The sequence below is a fragment of the Pezoporus occidentalis genome, unplaced genomic scaffold (assembly GCF_034315485.1).
Source record: "Pezoporus occidentalis ecotype Australia unplaced genomic scaffold, CSIRO_AGI_Poc_V1 ctg328, whole genome shotgun sequence".
NCBI lineage: Eukaryota > Metazoa > Chordata > Aves > Psittaciformes > Psittacidae > Pezoporus > Pezoporus occidentalis.
In genome coordinates this window covers 42,870-62,477 of record NW_026915246.1, presented here as the reverse complement: position 1 = coordinate 62,477, position 19,608 = coordinate 42,870, and the positions used below count along the sequence as shown (strand labels likewise).

At 64.7% G+C, this 19,608-nt stretch overlaps 2 protein-coding genes across 5 annotated transcripts; one reads left to right on the top strand and one right to left on the bottom strand.

The window, feature by feature from the left end:
• Window positions 1–2,694: 2,694 nt before the first annotated feature.
• IGFBP4 (insulin like growth factor binding protein 4) lies at window positions 2,695–10,108 on the bottom strand. The gene is made up of 4 exons (XM_062629085.1): window positions 9,691–10,108; window positions 4,394–4,548; window positions 4,134–4,268; window positions 2,695–3,912 (listed from the first exon to the last, which is right to left on the bottom strand). Exons 1-4 carry the CDS (start codon window positions 10,070–10,072, stop codon window positions 3,784–3,786), a joined length of 801 nt encoding a protein of 266 aa, XP_062485069.1. The 5' UTR covers window positions 10,073–10,108; the 3' UTR covers window positions 2,695–3,783.
• A 2,569-nt stretch (window positions 10,109–12,677) lies between these two features.
• Window positions 12,678–19,315, top strand: LOC134168920 (collagen alpha-1(XVIII) chain-like). Of its 4 annotated transcripts, XM_062629072.1 has the most exons (23): window positions 12,678–13,041; window positions 13,211–13,347; window positions 13,684–13,752; window positions 13,925–13,987; window positions 14,068–14,133; window positions 14,428–14,634; window positions 14,838–15,194; window positions 15,351–15,470; window positions 15,552–15,605; window positions 15,810–15,836; window positions 16,165–16,266; window positions 16,430–16,474; window positions 16,650–16,730; window positions 16,837–16,878; window positions 16,987–17,014; window positions 17,212–17,261; window positions 17,367–17,501; window positions 17,647–17,709; window positions 17,807–17,875; window positions 18,017–18,085; window positions 18,222–18,416; window positions 18,558–18,670; window positions 18,827–19,315. In XM_062629072.1, the coding sequence occupies exons 1-23, from the start codon at window positions 12,693–12,695 to the stop codon at window positions 19,035–19,037; spliced, it is 2,652 nt and encodes an 883-aa protein (XP_062485056.1). In that variant the 5' UTR covers window positions 12,678–12,692; the 3' UTR covers window positions 19,038–19,315. The 4 variants fall into 4 exon arrangements, with proteins under 4 accessions (XP_062485056.1, XP_062485055.1, XP_062485057.1 ...); XM_062629071.1 differs by lacking the exon at window positions 15,810–15,836 and having other exon boundaries at window positions 15,552–15,632; XM_062629073.1 differs by lacking the exons at window positions 13,925–13,987; window positions 15,810–15,836 and having other exon boundaries at window positions 15,552–15,632.
• Window positions 19,316–19,608: the final 293 nt, after the last annotated feature.

Below are 19,608 nucleotides of genomic sequence, written 5' to 3'. Positions count from 1 at the left end.
CGCAGCGGAGCTGGAGCCTGCGCCCAGACGCGGCGGCAGGGACAGTTCAGCCAAAACCACCTGGATTCAGGAAAAAACAAACAATTCTCTGAGCTCCTCGTGGCTTCCAAAGTTTGTCCCAGCCTTCCTGGAAGCGCGGCTCTTGGTTTTGGTTCCTGGGTCCGGTTCCAGCCATTTTGTAACCAGCCCAGCCCCTCTGTGGCCAGGCTCATGGGTCTGTTCCCGGCAGCCTCTGCCCCACGTCCCCAACTGCAGCAGGACCCCAAGAGCCAACAAGTGCAGCACGTGGCAAGGATGGCACCGGTGCACGGGGTGCACGGACACGGGTGGGGGACACAAATCCCCCTCAGTGGCTGCGGCAGGTGGAGCTTTACTCCCTGGTGAGGTGCAGAACCCACCTCTGGACACTGCTGGGGTGAGCATCACCGCATCCCAGCACAGCAGGGTCCCACTCGGCACGGGGGTCCCAGCCAGCAGCACTCCCAGACACGTGGAGGGTGCAGAGGGTTTGGTTTCCTCCTGTCACCAGCTTCCTGATGACCTCCAGAAGAGGAAAAAGGCCACGGCACAACCTCAGCTGATGGGTACAAGCGGAGGCAGCCGTGGGGATGCAGGTGCCCTGGTCTGCAAACACCATGGGAAAGCCAAGCCATGGCCGGGAGCACTGGGCCATCAGCATTCCCATGGCTGGGCATCTCTCCAATGCATCCCCTGACACCCTTGCAGGGCAGAGCAGAGCCAGTGGTGCTCGGTGTGTATCAGCACCAGCACGTACACACACACATGCTGCGGCCAGTGGTGCTGCCTGGCCACGAGTACATTGCCCTGGCACAAACCAGTATCTGTCCCTATCCTCCTTTGCCAGCCTCATCCCAGCCCAGCACCATCCCCGTGCCCCACCTCTGCTCTGTGCCAGGCTGGTGGTGATGGTCTCTGCTGCCTTCACTGTGGCACCAAGCAGAGACTGAGCTGAGACTCAGGACAAGGCATTAAATCATTTGCCTCTCACCCCATCCCGGCTCGTGCAGCTCTTCCTGATGTTTGGGGGCTGATCCCCGATCCCGGTGCAGGGTCCCCCAGGCTGGGCTGGTCCCTGCACTCATGGGATGCTCAGTGCCGGTCCCTGAGCTCTTCATGCACTGGTCCCATCCCGGGATCCGCAATGCACGCACAGCTCCAGCAGTGGTTGCACTGCTGCAGCCCAGCCCCTCGTCCTACCCAGCTCCCCCTGCCTTGGCCTCCCTCATCCTCCCTCATCCTGCTCCGCAGCCCAGCCACGACCCCTGGCCAAGGTGCTTTGGAGGTGGCCAAAGGGGGTGCCATCGGTGTGAGGAGCAGCGGCGCTCCCTCTGGATGGGGTTCCATGGGTCAGGGTTGCTCCTCTGCCCTCTGCCAGGGCTCCAAGGTGGCAGCAGGATGGTGCCAAGGCCATGGGCAGCCTCTGATTTGTTTGGGAGCGTTTCCATATGGCTCACACCGGCACTGCAGGAACACAGGGGGGGATCCCCACAGATCCCTCGCTCCTCCTCTGCTTTGCTCCCCCCCTCTCCTCAATGCAACGATAAAACACATTAAGTAACAGGGACAGTTAAGACAGGAATTACTTGTTTTCCTTGTTGACGATACAAAGGTTCAAGTTTACTGTAAAAGGGGGTTGGTGCTACATGGGGGGCTGAAGGGATGGGCTTGGCCCGGGAGGAACTGACGTAAATCACATCGGCATGGAAAAACGCAGCTGGGGTTGGGGAGCCTTACGCTGGTATATGATCGTGTGTAAATACAGCCTTAACCTACAGGAGAGACACTACAAAACACTGGAGCCCTCTGAGCTGGATACAGAAGTTCCCGGTCCCTGCACAACCACCCCCTGGCCACCCCAAACCGGGCGAGGTCCCATGGGATCTGCTGTGGTGCTGCCGGTGCAGCGCTGGGACCGGCAATGGGACCGGCCGTGGGGCCCAGCAGCATCCCGGGACCCCCCCCCCCCGGTGATGCCAGGCAGGGGATCCAGCAGGAGCCCAGCAAGGCACGGGGCCGTGCTGGGACACGTGAACCTGGGGACACGGGATGCGACACGAGGGCAGCAGCACGTGGACGAGGAGCCAGATGCAGCCGTGCTGATGAGCTGCAGCACTGAGCCCGGTGCCAGCCCTGTCCCTGCTCCGTCCTTACCATCCGGCCACTGCTGGCCAGCGGGATGGCAGCACCGCTGCCGAGACACGTGGGGACATCCTCGCTGGTGCTGGGAGCTGCTGTGCCATGCTGTGCCATGCTGTGCCATGCCATGCTGTGCCATGCCGTGCCGGGCAGCTGCTGGGAGGCACAGGGTGTTTCACTAAAACTGAAACATTTCCTTCCCATCGGGGCCTTGGTACCCACCAGGGAGGATCCACACAGAAAACCAAAACCTCCCACTGAGGGTCTGGGAGGGGGGTAATCAGCAAAATCCCCTCCATCTTTGGTACCCGCCATGGCAGCCAGCAAGGACACTCCTCACCTAAAGCCATTCAGGTGAAAACTTCCAGCCCAGCTTAAAAAATAATACAAAAAAAAAGGGAATTAAGGAAAAAAATCATTACAAAAGTGGTGACAATTTCCCAGCTGAGAACTTGGTGCTGGCGAAACCTGAAGATCCCATCACTGGGATGCGCCAGAAATTCATCCTGGTTTTGTCATGTTGGCCAAGTTGGGGGAAGGCATAACCCCCCTCACCCATGGGGACCAGGCATGGGGAGATGGGATGGATGGATGGATGGATGGATGGATGGATGGATGGATGGATGGATGGATGGATGGGTGGGTGGGTGGGTGGGTGGGTGGGTGGGTGGATGGATGGGTGGATGGATGGATGGATGGATGGATGGATGGATGGATGGATGGATGGATGGATGGATGGATGGATGGGTGGGTGGGTGGGTGGGTGGGTGGATGGTTGGGTGGTTGGTTGGGTGGGTGGATGGATGGATGGATGGATGGATGGATGGATGGATGGATGGATGGATGGATGGGTGGGTGGGTGGGTGGGTGGGTGGGTGGTTGGGTGTGTGGGTGGATGGATGGATGGATGGGTGGGTGGGTGGGTGGATGGATGGATGGATGGAAGGAAAATGTTGTGGCCACTGGCTTTGTCCCTGTGCAGGGATGGGGCTGGGCCATGGGGCAGGCAGGACCTGGGCTGTGGAGCTGGGGGGGCTGCAGTGGGGAGGGGGAAGGTTTCTTATTGCTCTGTGTGGCTGCGGTGCCCATGGTGCACGCACACTGAGTGAGGTGCAGGCAGGGAGGGCTCCAGGCAGGCAGTGGCAGTGGGGAGGGGGGTCGGGTCTCTTTGGGCACCTCCAGCCCATGCCTGCTGCCAGGGAGGGCAGGATGAGGCACTTCTGCTGCTGCCCCATGCAGAGGTCCAGTGTGGACACAATGCACCGTGGGCAGGGGGTGATGCTGCCGATGCAGCCACTGGAGTGTCCACGGCCACACCACTGCACAGGGGGGCCAGGACGAAAACCAGAGGGTTACCACGGGGTGGGAGCAGCATCAAGGGGCAGGAGGATGTTGCGGTGACACCAGCCCCAGTGCAGCATCAGTCCCAGCGAGTGTCCGTGCAGGATGGAGGTGTGCCGGGGAGCCCTCGGCACTGGCAGCTCGTGGTCATGGCGCAGGTCGTGGTGCCGTGCTGGGGCGCAGAGCGCCGCAGAGAGCCGGGCTGCGTGGCAGGGTCCCCCGGCACACAGGAGCTGCTCGGCAGTCGTGTCCCCTCTCTTCCTCTCCTGCGTGTCCCGGTCGCGCTCACATGCTGTCTGCCAGCTGGTGACAGTCCAAGTCCCCCTTCAGCTCCAGGAAGCCCGGCAGCTTCACCCCGGTCTTGCGGTCCACGCACCAGCACTTGCCCCGCTGCCCGTCCAGCGCCGGGTGACACTGAGGGGACAGGTTCATGGAGGGATGCCCAGCCTGGCCCCCCACAGCCCCATCCCCATGGCTGGGGTAACCGGGAGCTCTCATGGGGGGCTTTGCCACCCCTATCCCACCCTGAAGGGTGATTCCCACCGGTGGCTCCTGCCCCCATCGGCTGTGTCCTGCTCCCAGCCTGCCCAAGCCACACAAGTGGCACCGCCATGAGGGATGTGACCCTGCCCTACCTGCTTGGGGTGGAAGTTGCCGTTGCGGTCGCAGTTGGGGATGGGGATGACGTAGAGGTCCTCGTGCGTGCGGGTCTGCGAGGCGGCCAGCCGCTCCAGCGCCCGGTGCAGCTCGCTCTGGCACGAGCCCTGTGCCTGCAGGAACGGGGTGGGGGGGGGATATGATGGATGCCTCCAGCCCCGAACCCCAACACCCTGACTCTGGAGCGCAGCCCAGGGCTGCTCAGCACCCATCCTGCCCTCCCCAGCCCGGTGCTCACTATGGGCCGTGTCTCCTCGCGGTGGTACGGGCTCCCGCTGTTGCGCATCTTGTTGCCGTTGTTGACCCGCTTCGCCTGCTGCTTCTGCAGGCACTTGCGGTCGTGGATGCTGCAGGGGCTGAAGCTGTTGTTGGGGTGGTCGATCTCCTCCTTCTCTGCAAGGACACAGACAAGAGGGGGCTCAGCCCTGCGTTGAAACCCTGATCCCCGTGGGCATCACCCCCAGCCCTGGGTTCCCTCCTGCCGCTGGGCCGAGCACTGCAGGGCTGGGAAAGGCTCCTGGGAGTTTTGACAACTCATTAGCCATGATTCGCAGGCTTATTGCCATGTGTCTGTTATTGTAGGGTTGCAAATGCATGCAGCAAAAGCATGGGCAGTTGTTCCAGTGACAGCGGAGCACGAGGGTCTGGCTGTGCCCTGGCCAGACACGTGCACTGCATCCACAGGGCTGAAAGGTGAACCATAGGGTGCATGGCCAGGGAGCCCCAAGAGCATCCTGATGCCCCCAAAAAAGCTGCCTCTGAGGAGCTGCAGCAGGAACGGGGGCACTGGGGCTGCACCGGGACGGTGCTGAGCACCCGCCAGGCGTGGGGCAGCACCGGGCGCCGCGGCTGGGACCGGAGCCGTGCTCTGCCGCAGGGCACAGCCCCCGCAAAGACATGAAAGCAGGAATTCCTGGAATAGGAAAGTCAATCTCCCACAGGGCTGATCCCGAAAGGCGGCGCTTGGCATCCTCGCCTGTGCCAGGAGCGCAGCCAAACTGCGATCCCAGATGTTGGCAGCTGGAGGAGGTGTCATGAGACCCAGCTCCCGGGGCCACTTCGTTTCTTAAGAAGCTGCTGGTCACTCCAGCTTGGGGCCCATTAATGCTCTGCAGGACTTGGACACGCTGGGCAGCTGGGTCCTGCCTGCGCTCAGAGCCACGTCAGGCAGCGTTCTGACTCCCAACCCGGCTGGGCTGCAAGAGGAAAGCAGCCAGGGCCCTTTCCTGCCTGAGCTTATCCCAGGATTTGGCTTGTATTAATCAATACCGCAGCCAGCAACGGGAAAAACCTTCCCAAACCAGGCGGGAGGCGGTCATGGTGCGGCACGGGGGGAAGCACCCAGGGCCCCACAGCACCAGGGATGGAGGCTGCTGGCGTGGTGCCCAGCACCAGCCCTTCCCACAGGCAGGCAGCAGGGTCAGAGCCACAGCCTCCTGCCTGCCACATCCCCATGGGATCCAAGCCCTGGTCTCCCATCAGCTCCCCTGCAGTGCAAGGCTCCTGGACCAGCTCCCAGCAGCCTGGTTAAAGTTCACAGCGAAGCCTGGATCGAAGCTTTCTCCTTCAATTCGTGTTGTTTGCTTTTCGTTTAATTTGTCCTTTTTCTTTTTTTTTTGGTTGTTTTTTTTTTCTTTTCCAGGAAATGCCTCATGCCCTTGAAATTTGGAACACAAACCCAAAGCCTCCAGCACCCGGCGCAGAGCGATGCCAGCCCCGGTGGCAGCAACCACGGGACCGCAGCGCAAAGCAGGCGCTGGCAGCAGAGCTCCTTCCCTCCCCGGCCTCCCCCTGCACCTCCTCGGGGATACACAGAGGGAAGAGCCAGCTGGGAGCTTTGGCACCACCAAGCCGAAGTCCTGGCACCACCACCGCGCCATGGAAAGGCACTGGGAAGCACTGCCTGGGGGAAGCCCTCAGCCAGCCCTGGCATGGACCGACCCCTCTCCTCTCCCCGAAAGCCAACTGCTTTCAGAGCATCACATCCCTCAGCTTAAATAAAACCAGATGCCAATAACATTCTCCTAAGGTCACATGAAGCGTCAGCGCCTCTGGGCAGGAAGGAGCCTCCTGGTCCTGCACTCGGCTCTGGGGACAGAGCTCTTTGCCCATGGTCCCCGACCTGCACACAGATCCAGGATCCCTCCAGGATCCCTCCAGGATCCCTGCAATCCTCGGGGTGATTTTCTCACCCACTCTCAGACAGGCAGCAGCTTGAGGTGCCCTTGGCAATCCTCCTGCACCGGCTGGATGAGGGAACTGCTCACAAAAGGACATGGAAAAAGCACAACGGGATGGGAACCGGTGCTGCCCGTGCTGGCCGCCCTGCCCTGGCAGGAGGGGGGTTTCTGCCCGGCCTTCTGCTCGAGCTGTGGATGGGAGATACAAATGGGTCTTTCAGCATCAACTTCAATTAACGGGAGCTGCAGATGAGGTCGGTCACATGTGGAGCTTGTGATTCCAAGGGAGCTGGGAAGGGCTCCGGCTCCACCACATGGTTCCCATGGGAGAAGAGCCCGGGGCAGTGTGTCTGTGGCAGAGGAACAGTGTGAGGGCCCCACAGCTCCAGCCCTGCTCCCCCAGTCCACCAGCCCAGGGGCAAAGGACCAGAGGGAGCCAGAAGGGACACGTCCATGTGTCCATGGCCAACACAAGCAGCAGGGTCCCGGCACCCTCCTCTTCCCCACCTAGCAGGGCTGATGCGGCCGGTGGGTGGCCCTGGCAGGGACCAGCGGCGTTGGCTCTCCTGCCTGCCGGGGCTCCGGGGCTGGCAGGCACCGGCACAGGGAATTCTGTGCTTGTCCTGGTGAGAGCTGGCCCCGGTGGAGCGCAGGGAGCCAGGCACAGGGGTGCCCCTTGGCCAGGGATGCTCCTGGGAAGCCAAGCCCGTCCTCATCCCACAGGAACATGATGCTGAGCCCCTGCTGTGCTCAAACATGGCCAAACACATCTGCACCTCCCGGCTCGGTGCCCAGAGTCCAACAGAGGTAAGGTCGGGATACCGGGATGTGGATGATTCCTGGTAGGGACCAGAGCCTTGCTGGGAGCAGCTCCCAGCCTGGAAAAACCCAAGCATGGGCAAAGGCCAGACATCATCCCAGCTGACAGATGGGACAGGGCCCCCTGCCAGGGCAGAAAGGGACAGATGAATGCACCGTGGCCACCATGATGAACCCAGCCCGTCCTCACCATCCCTGTGCCATCCAGCTGGGCACAGCTACCACTGTCCCTCCTAGTCACTGCGCATGGGAAGGGAATAGGGTCCGGTCCAGACACTGCTTCCAGCAACCACGTGGGACGCATGCAGCTCCCATGGGGTCAGTTCTTCCCAGACATAATTATTTAACCAGCATTAAATCACTTGTCATGTGTGCTGGGGAAAACGTCCTCACCTCTTCCCGGCTGCCACACGCGGCTTCAGCCATCACCTCCCCCAGGCACCCACAGGCTGTGCCAAAAACCCACGGCTGGAACCTCCTGGGGTTGGCCTGACCAGCGGGATGCTCCGGGAGCCAGCCTGGAGCTGGCAGGGCTGAGAGTGGGAAGCAGAGACCACGGTCCTGCGCCACAGCCACAGGTGAGGGTCTCGTGTCAGGAGAGCAGCCACCCGCATCCTCAGCTCCTAGGAAGCCCCATCCCACGGGGCTGCAGGTCCTGGGTGAGCAGAGAGGCTCTTTCCTGGCGATGGTGCTCCACGGCTCCAAGCCCAGCCCCCTCCATCCCAGCCTCTTCCCTGGAATGCAGAGCCCCCCTGGGCTGAGCCCCCAGACAAAGTGTTGACTGTACGAGCTGCACGTTAACCGCTTCCCAGCCACCCTCCTGCTGCAGCCTCTGCTCCCTGGCACCCGCTCAGCCCCGGGGGCACCCACTCCCTATGCCCCTGCCCCTGAACAGGCAATTAACCCCTTTCTCCTTACCCAGAGGAGACCCATCGGATGCTGGGATGCCCTCACTGTGCCAGGCAGGGTTATGGTGGGTTATAGCTCACAGTCCCCAGCCCCACATTCCCACTTGCTCCAGGCTGCAGGAGCGGGACAGGGAGCCACGGCTCAGACATCCCATTGGGATCTTCCCACCGGGGCTGCACCGAGCAACGTGTTGTGGGGTGTCCCAGGGGAAGGTGCTCCCCGATCCTGCCACCTGCGATGCTGCAGGCAGGCACGGAGCCCAGCGGGCCAGCCCGGCTCCCACGGCCACCCACCCGTGCCCAGCAAGGCCAAAACACGGCGGGAAGGAAGGGAAAAATCTGCAAGTCTGTTTCCTAAAGGCTCTGGGAAAAAATGCTGCGTTACCGGGGGCACAGCCAAAACCAACAGGCCTTGGCAGCCCCACGCAGCCCCGGGCCAGGCAGCCCAGACAGCTCCTGCAGGATGTGGGATGAGGACAGACAGGCAGGGCAGGGGGTCTCCTCAGCGGACCCCATGCCGAGCACTCGTGGGGATGTCTCTGGAGAGGGGCAGCTGGAGGGGCCCATCCACAAAGGGCATTCCTCACTGTGGGACACCAGCAGAGCTGCCATGGACCAGCTACACGAGGAGGGAATGGAGCTGGGATCTGGCCATCAAGGTGGACAGGGACAGACACCACTCCAGCCCCCTCTGCCCCTTGGGGAGCTCTGGGTGACCCCACATGGGCACACAGGGCCAGAATAGCCCATGGACTATCCCGTGGCAGGATGCTGCTCCCTAGCTCCAGAGGACGTGGTCCTGAGCACAGCTCACAGCATGGGCAAATGGGGATGTGGCAGTATCCAGACCCACTAACGGACCAGCTCCATGGGCCTGGTCTCCGCACTCAGCCTGCAGGAGCAGCTCCATTCCCACTGTCAAAGCCACAGCGTGACCTGCTCCCAGCCACAGGATCACCAGCCCACGATCACCAGCAGGAGGGTCCTGGGGCAGACACGCAGAGGCAGCTTCTTTGCCCTGGCCCTGCCTGCATCCCACTGCCCTGTCCGGCTGTGGGAAGGACACAGCCCTCAGCAAAGCCCCGGCAGAGCGCAGGCTGACCTGCCTGGGAGGGAAGCAGGTGCCCTGAAGCCTCTTTCCTGTTTCCTCCCGGCAGAGCTGTGGACAACATCCCTGGGAAAGGGTCACCGTGCAGCAGGAGCCTCCCAGACAGCTGGGACCTGTCCCAGGGACCACGGGTGCTGCCCTGATGTCCAGGGGCACGCTGCAGCCAGGGCACAGCGGGTGACAGGTCCCTGGGAAGCACCTTGCTCCCTCAGAGGCCATGGCACGGCTGTGCCCATGCTGGGTAAGGATGGCACAGACATGACCCACTGGTACCCAGCTGTGGGACCTCATGGAGCTCAGCACCACTGGGAGACGCTCCCTGTATGCCCATGCCAAGGCTGCCCCATCCCATCCTGCCACAGGGTCCCTGCTGAGCCCCCCGGCACCATGGCCCCAACTCTTGCCAAGTGACTGGAGCGCGGCCTGGGGCACACAGGGGTTGCCTGGGGGCTGCCACCAGGCATGCGAGGGGCAGGGACCCCCCCCCGGCACCCACCCCTCGCCCCGGGGCCGGCCTTACCTGGGGGCTGCAGGCTCTCCTGGATGGCCTCGACGTCGGCCAGGTCGGTGCAGATGCCCTGGCCGTGCATGAGGGTGTGCAGGGGCCGCGGCACGCCGCGGGGGGGATAGCAGCGCAGCCCGGCGCCGCAGCGGGCGGTGTAGACCCCGCAGGCGGTGCCGCGGCCGAGGGCGCAGGTCGCGCAGCACCCGCAGCCCGGCTCCCGCACCAGCTCCGCGCAGCCCTGCGGTGCCTTGCAGCGCGCCAGCCGCTCCTCGGAGCACGGCGGGCACTGGATCGCCTCCTCGCCGCCGCCCAGCCCCGCCGCCGCCGCCGCCAGCAGCAGCAGCACCGGTAGCACCGGTGGCACCGGCGGTAGCGGGCACCCGGCGGCCCCGCGCATGGCGGCCCCGCGCCCGCGCTCCGGCCCGCGGCTGGCGGCGCTCGGCTGGCGGCGGAGGCTTTATGCGGCCCCTGGCCACACCTCCCGCCGCCGGCACCGGGGCCACCGGCGGGGCCGCCCTCGCTGACACCGGGAAGCCACCGGGGAGAACCGATCCCAGCCGACGGCGGCGGCGGCAGCACCGGGGAGGGCGGCGGCAGCACCGGCACCGCCGGCGGGACAGCTCCGGCTCCGCGCAGCGCGGAGACCCCCGGCCCTGCGCCCCCCTTCCCCGCCGCCCCCTCCAGCAGCCCCGACACCCTCCCTGGCCCGAGAGCAGCGGGGGTGAACTGGGAGGGGGGGACGCGGACACCACACGAGGCTGCTTCTCGGGGGCTGCGGCCAAGACCTCCCGCATGGGGCAGCCCGGGGTGGGCTCCGGGCCGCGGGCACGGGGGTCCCGGCGGCAGCGGCATCACTCTGGGGACAGCTCAGCTCCGTCTGCCCGGAACGCCCCGGGGAGGCCCCGCCGGGTCCCCCCGCACCCGGCCCCGCACCCGGCGGCTCCCCGCGCCCCGCACGGCCCCGGGATAAGTTGAAAGCTGCCGGCACCTAGCGGCTATTCGGGAAAACCGGGAGGGGGCCGGAGGGAGGGAGCCCCGGAATCCCTCCCCGCGGGCCGGCCCCGCCGGTACCCGCAGCGCCCTGCCGGGGGGGACCCGCCTGGGTGCGGTAGCGGGGTTCTGCGGGTGGGATGAGCTCCGGTACAAGCGCAGCCTCGCTGCCCTCTGTGAATGGCTGTGGCACCCACGCAGGCTTTGCACAAGCTGTCCCCAGCACGCCCGGCTCGCTGCGGGGGTGCAAGGACACAGAGAGCCCTCCTCCCCACCCTAGGGACAGGATGAGCTGCGAGCAAGGGTAAAGCAGAGACTTGTTGAACTCATGCCATGGGATGAGGAGCTTGAGCACTGCAGGGAGCTTTGTCCTGCAGACTCAGGGACACACTGGCTCAGCAGCACTTGGGTGCTGGCCGTGTCACCACACTGGCCCTGGACAATGCCAGCAAAAACGCCACCCTGTGCCACACAAAGTAATGAAATGACCACAACCACCCCAGCCATCCCCACCAGCAGCAACAGTGGGGAGATGGTGCATCCTGTCAGGAAGATGGCCTTCACCGTCTGGGACAAGGGAACCAGCCCAGCCCAGCTGTAGGGCAAGCACAATGAGCAGGGAACAACCACATCCCACCAAAGACCTGGCTGAATAGTAGGTTTGCTGGGGCTTGTGACTGTGCCCTGCACCACGTACATGGTGATTAACAGTCATTAAATACCCAGACACTGGGTCTTGCTGCAGGCCCCTGGTGTGGGACTCGGTGTAGTGAGTGGGATGAGAGGACTAGGGCTCAGGCTGAGAACCCTGAACTCATCTCATTCAGTGCTCAAACTGGTATCTTGAGGCTGGAGTGCCAGCACTGGTGGCACTGTCTGCAAGAGCTCCCAGGACCATCTCTCTCCTGTGCAGGTGAGTCGGGAAGCACCAACTGTGCCAGCAGGACACAGGCAGGCAGGGTCTGTGTCCCCTAAGCATCCCAGCCCCAGTTTTCCTCTCCCATCTGCCACAGGGGCCCTGCAAGGCATCAGCACCGGGTGCCGCTCCGGAGCCCCTGTCCTGCCTGGCACTGCTGCAGTGGCCATGACTCTGAGCAGAGACACCAGCCTTGACACAGCGTCCAAGCAGGGACCAAACCCAAACATGTGCCCAGCCCCGCGGCACTTTATCAGGCCTTGGCAGCGCCGAGCTCCCGCTGCGGAGACTGTTGTGTCTGCAGCGTGTGCAGGCGACAGGGATGCTCTCGCTGTGCTCCTCCAGGTCCCCAGCACCATCCTGCCAAAGAGAGGGGGGCTGAGCTGGGGCACCCACAGCCATGCTGCCCCCCTCCCTGTTCACAGCCCTGCAGCCAAGGAGGGTGCCCGGTGGATGGTGGTTGATGCCCAGTGCACAGAGCTCAGTGCATGGTGCTTGGTGCAGCCCAGCTCCCCCTGCCCCTGGTCTTGGAGCTCCCAGCACAGCTTCCCTACCTCAGTGGCTCTTTGGGGTCCCCAAGGCTGCTGGGGCCCAGCCTGGCTGCTGCCTCCCTGTCACTTGCCCCAGCATGGTCTGGAGCCTGGGGAGAGGCTGCAGGTTAGCACAAGGCAGTGGCAGAAGGGGGTCTGGGAGTCAGAGAGCGCTGAAGACCCCCAGATGAGATGGCCCTGATGGAGCCACCGACACGCAGGGCTCTTTGCACCCACTGTGGACACGATGACTGCACACACCACAGGGCACAGGTATCACGTATGCTGCAGGACATCCACAACCCCCCTGTCCCCAGGGCTCAGCCCCACTGACCCCCAAATCCCCTGAGTCCCGAGTCCCCTCCTGGCACCAGCAGTCCCTGTAGAGCACCCGACTGCTCGCCACGGTCAATGCCCCTTGCTCTCAGACAGCCCCCTCCTCGCTGGTTTTACTCCCCATTTCCAGGCAGCATCTCCTCCCCAGCCCGCCCTCGCCTTGGTTCCATCAGTTCCTCCCGGCCCTGGCTCCCTTCCCCGTGGTTCCCGGCTGCCCCCTCTCACTCTTGGACAGTGACCCGGCCATGTTGGTGCTGAGCCCCCGCCGGATGCGGCCCGTAGGTGCGGGTGCCGGGGCGGGCAAGGGGCGTGTCGGGCCGCGGGGGGGCCGCCGTGATAACTGCGGGTGTCGGGAGCAGACAGCACAGGCGAGCGGGATGAGCCCAGGACCCCCAGCCTGGGCAGCCCGGCCCCGAGGCAGCGGCATGGGGTCCGGCAGCCCCCAGCACCTCCTCCCTGTGCTCTGCATCCTCTGGGTGCTGGCCGGACGCCTGCCCTCTGCCACGGCCCAGTGGTTTTATCCCCTGGGCTTGGACAACACCACCCCGGACCCAGGCACCAGCCCTACAGCGCCCATCCTGGATGGGGAGGAAGGTACGTATGGAGGGACAGGGCATGGCTTCCCTGCATCCCTGGCTCCGGCACCCCAGCAAAGAAGGGAACCTCTGGCATGAGGCTGGAGGGTGAGGTGTGGGGTGCTGGGGTCCGGGGCTGCTGTGGCTGCCCCACCACTTCCCACCCCATCACCCCTTTGCTCCTGCAGACAGAGATGCCGTGGAGCCCACTCGGAAGATGCTGCTGAGCAAACCCCCGCTGGCAACAGCCCCCAGGCGTCGGGACCCCCTCGCCAGGGGCGCGGGGAAGGGTCTGGGCCATGCCCCACCACGCGCACGAGGCCAGGTGCCTTTCCCCGGACAGGGTGTCCGTCCTCCCCCCAGCTTCTCCAGCTCTCCCGATCCCCCCCCAGCCGCTGCAGGGCTCCTTGCCCTGTCCTTCCCCTTATCTGTGCCCTGCTGCACACACAGCCCAGGCAGGGCAACGCGCCCTGCTCCGCCCGTGGCTCAGCCTCCTCTATCCCATGGGAAGGAGCTGTGGCAGCTCCCGGTGTCCCCACACATGGCCGAGCCCCACAGCAGAGATGTGCTGAGCCAGCTCCCCAGGCAGCCACGGCTGTGGAGGGGTCCTTCATGCCCCCAAGCCCCACACTGAGCACTCCCTGTCCATCCATCCCCGCAGCAGCGACCCACAGTCGCCCCGGAGATCTTCGAGGGGAGCGCCGAGGAAGAGGAGTTCCTGCAGATCAAGGTGGTGGAGGGCCCTGATCCCCAGGGGGGCTGCGAGGGACAGCCCGGGATGTGCCCCCGGGTGGGGGGCTCTGGGGGATGTGGGCTGGCAGGGCAGGATGGGGACGGTGCTGCAGGGGATGGGGCCGGTGCCCAGGGGTCTCAGGACTCAGCCCCTTGTCTCCTCCACACAGACAACAGCAAAGGGGCTGCCCCGGCGGGTGCCCCCAGCCCCAGAGGTGGATCCAGCTGTGCAGGTGAGCGGGGCGCAGGGCACCCACCCCGCAGCCTGCAGCCGGGCTCCCAGCCCGCACCTCACCGCGCTCTCCCTCTCCAGATGCGCAACGGCTCCGGCTGCGTCTGCCCCGTGCGCCCCGGCCCTCCCGGCCCCCCCGGCCCCAAGGTGCGGTGATCCTCCCCGGGGACACACGGGGGCACAGGGACCCATAGGGACACACGGGGGCACAGAGATCCATAGGGACACACGGGAGCACAGGCATCCATAGGGACACACCGGGAGGAATCCTGAGGCTCTTTTGGCCGTGCACAGTTTTCCGCTCGTATTTGGACTCTTGCCTCGGGGTCTGGGTGCGGGACAGAGCTGGTGGTCCCTGGCAGGGGGCAGCAGGTCCCCGCGGTGGGCACTGATGGAGGAGAACACCAGGAGCCGGAGCCAGGCTCTATCTTTTCCAAACAGGGAGAGAAAGGCGACCGAGGATCCCCGGGGGAGAGAGGCCAGCCAGGGCTCTCTGGGGAGAGAGGGAAGTCGGGCAGCCCAGGGCAGCCGGGTCACCAGGGACCCCGGGGTCCCCCAGGTCCTCCGGGACCCCCGGGACCCCCAGGCACTTGGGGATCCAGGAGCCAGCCTGCACCCGCCCTCCTTCCCAAGGGATCCGAGAACGAGGTGAGCGCTCGGGCAGGTTGATTCCAGGGCGGGGGGGGGCTGACAGTGGTGTCAATGCCCAGCAGGGATGGGGAGGGATGGGGAGCATGGCTGTGGGCAGCCCAGGGGATGGGAGCAGCAGATGGGAATAGGGGATGGGAATAGGGGATGGGATGCTGCCATTCACTAACTCCACTCTCTCTTTCTCCCTCCAACCCAACAAGCATCTGGGAGCATCCAGCCCGGTGGGAAACCCAGGACCCCCAGGTCCCCCAGGGCTGCCCGGACCCCCAGGCTACCCAGGCCACGAAGGCCCCCCAGGGGTCCCTGGGCGGGATGGGCAGCCAGGACCCCCCGGCCCACCTGGGGCTGTGGGACCCCCTGGTTTCCCTGGGGCTGAAGGACCTCCGGGATCTCCAGGCTTGGCTGGGACAGATGGATCCCCGGGGGCACCGGGGCTCCCAGGGCCCCAAGGTCCCCCCGGGGTGCCTGGGCACGAAGGCCCCCCCGGTCCCACAGGACCTACATCCCTCCCTGGCAAACCAGGGCTCCGAGGGGAGCCGGGATCCCCTGGACTAAAGGTAAAGGGGTCCCAGCCGCAGCCTGTCCATGGTCCTGCAGGAGCTCAGAGCCAGCGAAATGGGGATGGACCATGAGCCCGTTGCTCTGCCCCAGCCCTGCTGCTATGGATCTGGGGTGCTAAGCCCCCACACTCACTACCCCATGTATGCTGGCAGGGCGAGAAGGGTGAATATGGACTGCCGGGCATGCCAGGGAACCCTGGCCGCACCGGAGAGACCGGTGCCCCGGGCATGCCAGGGCCCATGGGACCACCAGGGCCACCGGGGGACTACAGGGTGAGTAGGGGGTAGGTCCCGGGGCTGCAGGTGCTCGGGGACCTGCCCCATGCTCACCCCCGGCACATCCTCTCCTTCCAGTGCGACCTGCGCCACGCAGGGCACCATGGATCAGCCGGGCCACCGGGCCCCAAGGTGAGCCAGGGCACCGCGGGTGGAGGTGTTGGCACCAGGGGCATGGGGACAGCATCGGCCGCGCTGCTCCCCGGTGCTGGTGTCAAAACCAAACAGTTCCATGGCGGGTGTTGCCCGGTGGAGTGAGGCACAGCGCTGAGCAGGGGGGCTGGGACTGTACCCCCGGAGCTGGGCACCAACGGGACCTCTCTGCTTTCCTTCCAGGGAGAAAAGGGTGACCCCGGAGAGCGGGTTAGTAGCCACGAGCACTGGTGCAGGGGGTGGGTCCCATCCCCGCAACCTGAATGTGAACCCCTGAGCCACGAGAGCTGCCTCCGTTCCCCACTGCCCTCTCCATGGGCAGCACCAACCTTCACTCACCCAGTGGCATCACTGGGGTCCCCAGACGGGCTGGGGCAAAGGAAGGGGGGACTGGAGAGTCACACTATCCCCGTGGTACCTGCAATGCACATGTGTGCACAGCCATGCAATCATGCAGTGCCCCCATGCACACACACAGCATCCCCGTCACCCAGCACAGGATATAATTGTGCCTTTTCTGTTTCTGTGTCTCACCCAGGGGTGCTGCTATGGGGAACATGGGTGCAAACCAGGCCACCCCCCCTTCCCCAGCACCGGCAGCCAGGCCGGCTCCTGGGTGCCCATCAATGGGTACCAGACGGTGAGTCCTCAGGGATCATGGGGATCATGGCAAGGGGTGCCCAGGAGGCTCTGTGTGCCCCACTGGCAGGTCCCCAGGGCTCACAGCCCCAGCTGGTTTGGAGGGATGGAGGATGGAGAGAGGGAGGGTGGAGATCATCTCAATCTTCTCTCTTTTTCTGCAGGGCAGCAAAGAGGAGACCGAGATTTACGGAGCGATCATTCCCCATGTGAGAGACACTGTCTGGCTCCTACCTGTGTGCTGCCCCAGCCCAGGGGGGGTTCAGCCCTGGGAGGGGAAGGGAGTGGGAAGGATGAGGGACAGCAATGGGGTGTCTTATAGCTGCCCCCCCAAAAGGCAGCACCAAAATAGCCCAGCCCAACCTCCACACTGATCTGCTGCAGGGTCTTCGAGGTCCCCCTGGAAACCCTGGCCCCCCCGGGCCCCCTGGTCCCCCCGGAGCACCAGGACTCCTCTACCTCAATGTAAGGTGCAGCAGTGGCTGTGCACGTGCCTGTGCCAGAGCACACACATGTGTGAGCACGCACAGCACGAGGGGCTCCCCGCAAACCCCCTTCTCTTTGCTTCCAGAGGGTTTACCCCATCCGTGCCCAGCAGCCCTGCAAGCAGCCGGTAAGCCACAGACTTACTGTCCCCAGGAGAGACCCCGTCCCCTCCCCATGCACCGGGAAGGGTGTCCTGGTGCCCAGCAGCAGTAACGGGCCCCGCTTGCCTCCGCAGGCAGCCTCGGATGCGGGCTGGACAGAAGGTGAGGCCATTTCTCAGGTGTTTCCAGTGCTCCATCCTCCTTGGAACCACCTTACCACCTTTTATCAAGTCTTGACTCCTTTCCCGGGGTCCCCAGTGCTGCAGCTGGCTCTCCCACCCCGCTCCCAGTACCAGCATCCCTGCAGAGAGCATGAGACCCCTGCACCGGGATGCCTTATAACCCCCAACCCTCTTCAGGTGCCGACGTCCCTCGGACGGAGCCTCTGGACTCCCGTGTCGATCTCCAGGTTGGTCCTCACCATGGCCATAGTCGAGCATCCCCAGGCTGTCCGGCTGCCCCATGCACAGCAGCTGGGCCGTGCCCCTGAGCCATGAACCTCTCCATCCCCCAGCGCCAGATGTGGGTCTTCAGGACCAAGGAGCTGATGCTGAAGTCAGGCAGCGCCGTGCCCGAGGGAAGCTTGGTCTACGTGCGGGAAGGGAGCAGCGCCTTCCTCCGGACCCCCACCGGCTGGAGCCGCCTCCTGGTACCGAGCACACCCCTTGGGGTCCCTCATAGGGTTGGGGGAGCAGGATCCAGCCCTGGCAGCTGGATTTGTCACTGGGGCAGCAGAGCCCTGGGAAGGAGCTGGTTCCTCCCTAACCCATCGCTCTGCTCTTTGCTTTGAGCAGCTGGAGGATTCGAAGTCCCTCTTTGCTGGTGATGACCCCTCTGCTTCCACCCCTCGGTACCAGGTGAGGGCTGTGGGTACCCATCGAGGGGACAGAGCCCTCCTTTGTTGGCCAGGGGGGAGACAGGCTCCTGTGGGACTGTCCTCTCCTTTCCATTCAGGAGGCAAAGCGGGTGCAGACAAAAGGTCCTGACACGGCACTGCCTGCTCTGACCCCAATGGACTCACTGGTGAGCCCTGCAGCGGGTCTTTGTGCCATGGGGTTGGGGTATCTGCAGGGCAGCGTACACGCAGAGCCTGGGGTCATGTTGGGCTGCACCCATGGCAGAGGGATGGATGTCCCTGGGTTGACCTGAGCTGTGTTATTGCAGGTCCAGAAGGAAGGGGGACAAGAGATGCCCCAGACCCTGCCCACCACCATCGCCCCACGGATCCCATCAGTAAGCAGTGCCCAGCTCTGGGCAGAGGTGCTGAGGGGACCTTTCCATGCCCGGGCAGCCCCTCACACCCTCTTGGGAAGGGAGAGCAGAGACCTCAAATCCCAGCCATGCCCAAGCCTCCCTGCTTTCCCCCCAGCTCCGCCTGGCCGCGCTGAACGTGCCCCTTACCGGTGACATGAGCGGGCTCCGCGGTGCCGACCTGCAGTGCTACCGGCAGTCCCAGGAGGCTCAGCTCTACGGCACTTTCCGGGCGTTCCTGTCAGCCCCTACCCAGGACTTAGTCTCCATCGTCAAGAGGACGGATAGGAACCTCCCTATCGTCAACCTGAAGGCAGGTACCCCTGTCCCCCGCGGGGCTGCTGCACCCTGGCCGTGCTCAGCACTTGTGTTATGGGGAGCTCGGAGGGTTGCCCACACGTGGCATCGCCTTAGCCCCTGGCCCCCAGCTCAGTGCCACCACTTGTGCCCACAGGGGCAGCTCCTGGCCAAGTCCTGGACCTCCCTCTTTGAGGGGCAGACCAGCACCGCGCTGCGGGGCCCCATCTACTCCTTCAATGGGGGCAATGTCCTGACGGATCCTCTCTGGTGAGTCTGGTGGGCACCAGCAGAGTAACCCTGAATGAACGCACCCGCACTGGAGGGGGGGGGGTCTGCACTGGTCCCCCTGCTCCCAATGCTTGCACAGATGCAAAGAGCTGGAGAGGGTCCCCCAGCCCTTCTCACCCCCATCTCCATCCGCAGGCCCCGGCCGCTGGCCTGGCACGGATCCACGCCGCGGGGCAGCCAAGCCCGCAAGCGGGATTGCCAGGGCTGGCGCAGCTCCGGCACCGGGCAGGGCCTGGCCGCCGCGCTGGGCGAGGGCAGGCTCCTGGCTGGGCAGCGGCACAACTGCTCCGAGGCGCTGGTGGTGCTCTGCGTGGAGGTGGCCTTTCCCTACCGGCACATGTGGTGATGCCGGCGCCGTGGCACCGGTGATCTCCGGCTGCACGCTCCAGGCGGCTTCCCCTGTCCTGCGGGTGAGGATATGGGGTGGTGCAGGGGGGGAGAAGTGCAGCGCTGGAGCCAGGTGAGAGCATCGAGAGGATGCCAAGCGTGCAGCCGGGCTCATCGCAGGTTGTGCCAACCCCATGCATCCCTGGTCTGTGCCCAGCCGCATCCCTGCAGCTCCAGTAAAGGGAACGCTGCCACTGCCATGGAAATAAAGATGCAAACCGCTGAGGTTTGGATGATGCCCAGCATGCTGTTACTGGAGTGGGGGAGCTTACCCAGGACATCGCCTGCTGCAGCGAGGGGCAATGGGGGTCACACTGCAGCCAGCCTGGGGAAGGGGGAGAGGGTCTGGAGCCACCCGTGGGCTTTGGGACCAGCACAAATGGGGGGACAGGGACACCATAGGGACGCTGAAGCCATGGAACGGGGCTCCAGTGACACCAGCACTGCTGGGAACACACATGGGGCACAGCACCGGTGCCTGTCCCAGAGGCAGCGCGGTGCTCCCGGGGCGTGCCCAGTGGGTCCCAGTA

Coding starts and splice junctions, on each gene's coding strand:
- IGFBP4 (XM_062629085.1), bottom strand. CDS start 10,072: ATGCGCGGGGCCGCCGGGTGCCCGCTACCGCCGGTGCCACCGGTGCTA. Junction 4,549..9,690: donor GGAGAGCCTGCAGCCCCCAG/GTAAGGCCGGCC, acceptor GTGTCCTTGCAG/AGAAGGAGGAGATCGACCAC. Junction 4,269..4,393: donor GCGAGGAGACACGGCCCATA/GTGAGCACCGGG, acceptor CCGTTCCTGCAG/GCACAGGGCTCGTGCCAGAG.
- LOC134168920 (XM_062629072.1), top strand. CDS start 12,693: ATGTTGGTGCTGAGCCCCCGCCGGATGCGGCCCGTAGGTGCGGGTGCC. Junction 16,879..16,986: donor AGCAGCCCTGCAAGCAGCCG/GTAAGCCACAGA, acceptor TTGCCTCCGCAG/GCAGCCTCGGATGCGGGCTG. Junction 17,262..17,366: donor ACTCCCGTGTCGATCTCCAG/GTTGGTCCTCAC, acceptor TCCATCCCCCAG/CGCCAGATGTGGGTCTTCAG.